The 6,253-nt window shown below is 50.9% G+C and overlaps 2 protein-coding genes across 2 annotated transcripts in view; one reads left to right on the forward strand and one right to left on the reverse strand.

Moving 5' to 3' along the window:
* Positions 1–848: 848 nt before the first annotated feature.
* Positions 849–4,191, reverse strand: EPUS_07741 (uncharacterized protein; the record flags this gene model as incomplete). The annotated part of the gene is made up of 4 exons (XM_007802646.1): positions 849–2,984; positions 3,457–3,537; positions 3,627–3,794; positions 3,847–4,191. The coding sequence occupies 4 exons, from the start codon at positions 4,189–4,191 to the stop codon at positions 849–851; spliced, it is 2,730 nt and encodes a 909-aa protein (XP_007800837.1).
* A 1,181-nt stretch (positions 4,192–5,372) lies between these two features.
* EPUS_07742 (Proteasome component PRE6) overlaps positions 5,373–6,253 on the forward strand; it is a gene marked incomplete at both ends in the record, with an annotated part of 944 nt that continues 63 nt past the window's right edge. Inside the window, 4 exons of the mRNA XM_007802647.1 lie at positions 5,373–5,400; positions 5,453–5,459; positions 5,517–5,957; positions 6,027–6,233. Coding sequence (XP_007800838.1) covers positions 5,373–5,400; positions 5,453–5,459; positions 5,517–5,957; positions 6,027–6,233 — 683 coding nt within the window. The remainder of the gene's footprint in view (positions 5,401–5,452; positions 5,460–5,516; positions 5,958–6,026; positions 6,234–6,253) is intronic.

Raw genomic sequence — 6,253 nt, forward strand, 5'->3', positions numbered from 1 at the left:
AGGAGGGGGTTGGTGTGGAGGGATCAACGGACTTCACTGGGTTATGATGTGGATGTGATTTGCTGACTCGGTGTTTGCTGGGATAGGGGAAGTGGGATATGCGGGCGAAGTTGAGGGGGGATACGATTGCGGAGTGGTGATTAGGGGATGGTGGTGATGAGTGTCTTTTTGGGGGTAGGAAGGAAGGGAGGAGGCTGGTAGCACATACATACATACGAGGAAGGGGGCGTGGACGCGGACGAGGACTCTACGCTCTACAGGGGAACACAGACTTGACCGTGATGCGACTTATGCTTCAGACAAGTCATCATCCGGTATCTTACAGCGAAGCTCAACACCACCCTAAACCAGACCTACTTCGCTGAAGTCCCGCTCTCCCTTCGACCACTGACAACCTCCTCTCCCAACGTCTTCAACGCCCTCTCATACCTCTCCATCATCCCATCATCCTCCTTCTCACCCAGATCCAAATTAATCTTCCTCACCTTTCCATTCCTCGCAATCCTTCCCTCCCCATCCCCATCCCCATTACCTTCCCCCCCAGCAACTCCCCTCCCAATCACCCTCCAAAACCACCTCGCCTCCCTATGCGCGAGCAAAGTCCACGCGTTACCCTCCCGTCCCGCCCTAGCCGTCCTCCCCACCCTATGCACATACGTTGTCATACTGGTCGGTACATCATACGAAATGACGTGCCCGAGACCGGGCAGGTCGAGACCCCTCGAGGCACGGTCCGTGGCGATGATGATGCGGATCTTGTGGTTGCGGAAGTTGGCGAGGGCTTTGCGGGTAGAGCTTGAGGATGAGGTAGAGGAGGATTTGGTGAGGGTCGTCGAGGTTCTTCACTCTCATGAAGAGCGGGCTAGGCGGGTGGCGGATGAGGTCGAGCGGGTGAATATTAGGGCTGTGTTTTGGTAGGAAGATTCTGAGGTTGAGGCTTCGGATGATCGTTTTGGCTTTTGGGTTCCCGGGAGATAGGGGCTGCTGCTAGTTGAAGAGGATGTCGAGGAGCTTATCGAGTCTGAGTCTGATGCTGATGAGTCTGAGGTGCAAGTTTCATCCTCGTCTTCAGCGGCGCCGGATCTTGTTCCTTCGGCATTGTCGAGATCGAACACATTGACTTTCGTTCGTAGAAGTTCCAGCAGATAGAGCGGTTTCTCTGCCCCATCGCCTACGGGCACTGCATACTCTAGCAGCGTTGAAGGTAGATTGAAGGTGCTGCTTTCGTCCCCTGGTGGCTCTGGAGCAGACGCATCGATCGTTTCGGGATCGGCAGGAGCTTTGACATCTCCAACAACTACCAGCTTTGGATTCCGCATCTTCAGAGAATTGAGCTTGCTGATATCCTGTGTCATCGTAGCGCTCAATATCACCTTTTGGACAACGCGCTCTGGTATTTCTAGCCTCATACGCCGCAAGATGTTGTCTTGCAGGATATGCGCGGCTCGGCTCTGTAGAGCCGGTACAACGATTTCTGTCCACTCCTGGAAGCTCTCATTCAGAAGTCTGTCGGCTTCATCAATAATGAGCCATTGTACATCATTCAAAGTAAAGCCTTTGGTAAATCGCATGTGGTCAACCAGTCGCCCAGGCGTACAGATTAGGACGTCGACCTTAGACCGATATTTGACGACAAAGTCGACAACAGCTTCGGTTTCGTTGTCCAACTCGGTCAACAGGTCTTCAAGATCAACCTTGCTCCAGTCGACTGGGGCATCCTGCTGTTTCCTGTATTCATCTGGGTCGTAAATCTGGTACGTTTCCACCAAGTTTTCTTGCTCGTCATGCAAAGACTTGCTGCCAACTGCTGTAGCAATTTTGACATTCGTTCCAGCAGCACAAGCTTCGCATGTTTCCCTGGCTTGCCGCACTAGTTCTCGAGTAGGTACTACTATTAACCCTCGTAGCTTGGTCGTAGCTAGTGTTTTCAGGTGTTGGACCATGGGGAGCACATAAGCAAGCGTTTTCCCGGATCCTGTTGCAGCAGAAATGCACACATCCCCTTGATGCCGATTTGGTCCATCTGTGAGAATTGGGATTACGGCAGATTGAACCGGGAACGTCGTCTCTAGACCCTGCTTTTTGATGTTTTGAAGCACTATAGGATCCAAGCCCAGACTGCTGAAATCGACGGATTGACCAGAGTCTGCCCGAAGCGGGTTGGCAAGCCAGGGGGGCAAAGAAGAGAACGTGGGTTTCTCATCACTCTCAGCTGCCGGTGGGGGTTGCGGTAAAGGCTCCAAACCATGAAGTTCTGGGAGTTCTGGATTTTCATCTTGCTGCTGCCCGGTGTCATGCTCTAATCTTGGTGCATTTCTCACTGTATTCTTCGTAGCTTTCTCGAATTTTGACCGAAGAGTGCCATGCTGATCCTGTTGAGTGCTGGTTTGCTCATTATCTCCACTCACAGTCTCCGTGACGTTTTTCGTCTTCTGTCGTTTCTTCTTCTTCTCCTTGCCGCTTTCTGCTTTGACTCCATTGTCGACTTCAGAACCCTGCTGATTCGGATCTTGGGTTGTTCTAGAGACGTTAAGCGCTTCATCTTCGGGCTGAGCGCGTGGGGAATTCCTTCTCCTCTTCTTCTCCTTCTTCTTCTGCACTTTTACAGATTGCTCTTCTAAAGCCGAGGATTCATCCCCATTGTCGCCAGCTTCGAGCGAACCATTTACCCTCCCCACTTCTTGAGGGATATTCTCCGAGCTATCACTACTAGATTTAAACAATGTCTTCGACCTGTCCGTAGAGTCTTTTGTCCTCACGACCTCTTTCTGGACATCTTGTGGTTGCTCCCGAATAGTCTTTTTGCGGATTTTGATATCTTGGCGAAGACCATCCTGTTCGTCGCCCAACTTCCGCTTCTTTGACGGCAGGGGCGAGCTGAGATTTGCGGGTTTAGCTGCTGAAGCACCGCTGTTAGGGACATATCGAGAATAGAACGGTGCCATCAAGGTAGCGTCGTCAACCGTTCTTGGAATCAGATTCAACTTATTTCTAAGCTTAAAATATATTGCGGCAGAACCTCGGCAAATACTAGACTCTCATGAGAGCATCCAATAAGAAATCGAAATTTCTTGAAAGACCCAGGTTGAAGGTCTATTAGAGGGTGGGATTGACAAGGTCTGTTCGTTAATAGATCCCCTTCTGATCCTCTTCTCATGTCTGTGTCTGCTACGACTACCACGTCACCAATTGTTGAGAGGTCGATGTTTGCTACGTCAAATTACTAGCGAATAGGTGTGGATAGCGGTGTCGGGTCTTCTAGGAGAATTGAACGTGGTACATTGAGTGCTTTCAACCTTCATTCAATTTGGAAGGGTTCCTTGGATTTTGTGTATAGATATGTACAGTCGTAGATCTGCATAAACTGCAAAATCCTATCTCCATGTCCATCATTCACGGCCCCAACAATCATCGCTGTCCCAGGGGTTCGTCTGTTACCCTCTGTGACTCAGGTACCTCTGCTGGATCTCCTAGAGGCTTCAGGGGATAGGGCGTGGATGGTAAGGATTCGAGGTACTTTCTGTGGTGTTCGTGTGCCTGTGGTAGATAAGTAGCGTCAGCACATAAAGCATAGCCAAAGCAAATAATGATTGTTTGTCAAAGTGCTCGGAGTAGATCCGACTTACATAGGGCAAACCACAGTAAGTGCAGGGAACCACTTGCGGCTTATCGACATTGATGAATATCCTGGGATGACCTAATGGCCCTCCTCCGCCATCACAAACCACCTTCGAACTGTGTGTCCATCGTACTGGCTGTTTGTGAATGAGTTCGATTGCAGCGAGTGGTCGTGGCTTGTCAATATCAGTCCCATTTCTCGGGAAGAGTGGCACAGTGCATGCTCACCTGCCACTCCATGATGACCTGCTCAAAACGCGGACCCCTCATAGCCATTTCTCTGGGCTGCTGACTCGGAGACCATTTTGTTGCTCGATTGGGAGCCTGCATCACTCGTCGCTTCTCCCCATCCTCTGGCAATTCTTGGAGAGGCGCATCACGGGCTCCGCCCGCATCAATTTCTAAGGCATTGGTCTCCGATACATTCTGCGGGGCAGGCTTTGGTGAGGGGTCGTTGGCTTGTATTTTGACCTCTCCCGAAAAGAGAGATGGTGCTGCGATGAAACCACGTGTGGATGGTCGGACAATTCGTCTCACAGCTGAGGCAGCACCTGATCTGACTGATAAGATCATAGCGTATGATGGGACGTAACGTCTCGTGTGTCCTGGACCGATAGTCCCCAAGCTTTTAGTACTTGTGCTGTTGTTGAAGCTCTAGAGTTACCCTTAGACAGCGGGTTGGATGGACGCCAACGGTGCCAAGCGTAATTGACCCTCCTCACTCTATCATGGACGACTCGCACTGCGTACACCTCAATCTGGACTACCAGTATTCTTCTTGCTTGGCTAGTTCGAAAAGGAGGCACAGAAGTTTACGATGTATCTTAGGAATGTACCAATACTTAAACCCATGCACATCATCACCACGCCTTTCACAGTTCTCATCGCTTTCCATATACAGGCCATTCGAAACCTTCCCAGTCACAGCCTCTGCCTTTAGAACCGGCCAATCTTATTTTCCGCCTGTTACTGGGGGCCATACTGACTTCTATCGTTTTGATTGTGTTGCTTGCCGAAGTCCTTTATGGGAATCTCCTGCAACTTCGCCTAACTCGCCATCTACGTCGCCTGAGACCTTGGACGTGTCTCCACCACATTGCTCTCCCCCGGTCCTCGTTCCTTTTCTCGAAGCATCTCATTTATTTCAGTGTTATCAAACCCCCGAGTGCTGGTAATTTTCTATACATTATCAGTTCCTATGAAGGCATAGGAATAATGAAAAGCGCAGTTATCACAGCGATGCCCCATCCAGTCCGTCTCATGTAGGAAAATTCTCTCGGCTCCAGCATCAATGAAGATACAGCTATCTCACATAGAAGCGACCAGCATACTTGAAGCTCTGCGAGAATTCTTCTCACAAAGGTATTGTTGGTCGAAGTCCTTCAGGGTTGTAAAAGTAATTGTAAGGATAGAAATTGAGTGGCCTATTTTCAATAAGCTTGAAAAATCAAACCACCGTATCATTCGAGAGGCGAACCGCCCTCGACCTCATTACAAACCGCGAGACCGGAGATGATCGATAGAGAAATGCTACGTAGAGACTCGTCTGTCTGGAAGATGGATTGCCATGCATGGGTAGGTACTAGTAGGGGTGTAATGGTCTTGGCATCAGACCTTCCTGGTTGAGCTTCCAGAGCGAGGCAACACCAGTATTCGCGTCTAGGAATTCGCCCATCAACCACCCGGTAATTATTCCTCATTGCCCACCCTCACCATACCGAACTCCCTAATAACTATACTCTTCATCTCGAAACATGGGTTCCTACGATCGCGCACTTTCAGGTCCGTCCAGTCTTTTAGTATAGCACATCTTCCCTGCTAACATTTCCAACAGTCTTCAGGTAGCTATATCCCCCCAATAACGAAGCTCTATCCGTTTACCAACTCCTCCTCCTCAGTCCCGACGGCCACGTGTTCCAAGTCGAGTATGCGCTCGAAGCCGTCAAACGCGGCACGTGCGCCGTGGGCGTCAAGGGTGCCGACATCGTCGTTCTGGGCTGCGAGAAGCGTTCGGCCATGAAACTGCAAGATACACGCATCACACCCTCCAAGATCGGCCTCATCGACACACATGTCTGCCTGGCCTTTGCCGGTCTCAACGCCGACGCGCGCATCCTGGTCGACAAGGCACGATTAGAAGCACAGAGTCACCGGTTGACGGTCGAAGACCCCGTGACGATCGAGTACATCACCAAGTATGTAGCGGGGGTGCAGCAGAGATATACCCAGAGCGGAGGTGTGCGGCCCTTTGGCATCAGCACGTTGATCGTCGGATTCGACAAGGGAGATAAAACGCCCCGGCTCTACCAGACAGAACCATCTGGCATCTACTCCGCGTGGTAAACCCACACCTATACCCTTGAACATGTGTCCTCCTCAATCTCCTGCCTAAGCTAACGATACAACAGGAAAGCCAACGCCATCGGCCGCTCCTCCAAAACCGTGCGCGAATTCCTCGAGCGCCACCACAAAGACGACCTGGACCGCGAAGCCACCATCTCGCTGACCGTCAAATCCCTCCTCGAAGTCGTCCAAACGGGAGCCAAGAACATCGAGATCGCCATCATGGCGCCCGGGAAACCGGTCGAGATGTTACCGGCAGATCAGATCGAGACGTATGTCAAGACGATCGAGG

The sequence above is a fragment of the Endocarpon pusillum genome (genome assembly GCF_000464535.1).
Source record: "Endocarpon pusillum Z07020 unplaced genomic scaffold scaffold1751, whole genome shotgun sequence".
In the NCBI taxonomy this organism is placed as follows: Eukaryota; Fungi; Ascomycota; class Eurotiomycetes; order Verrucariales; family Verrucariaceae; genus Endocarpon; species Endocarpon pusillum.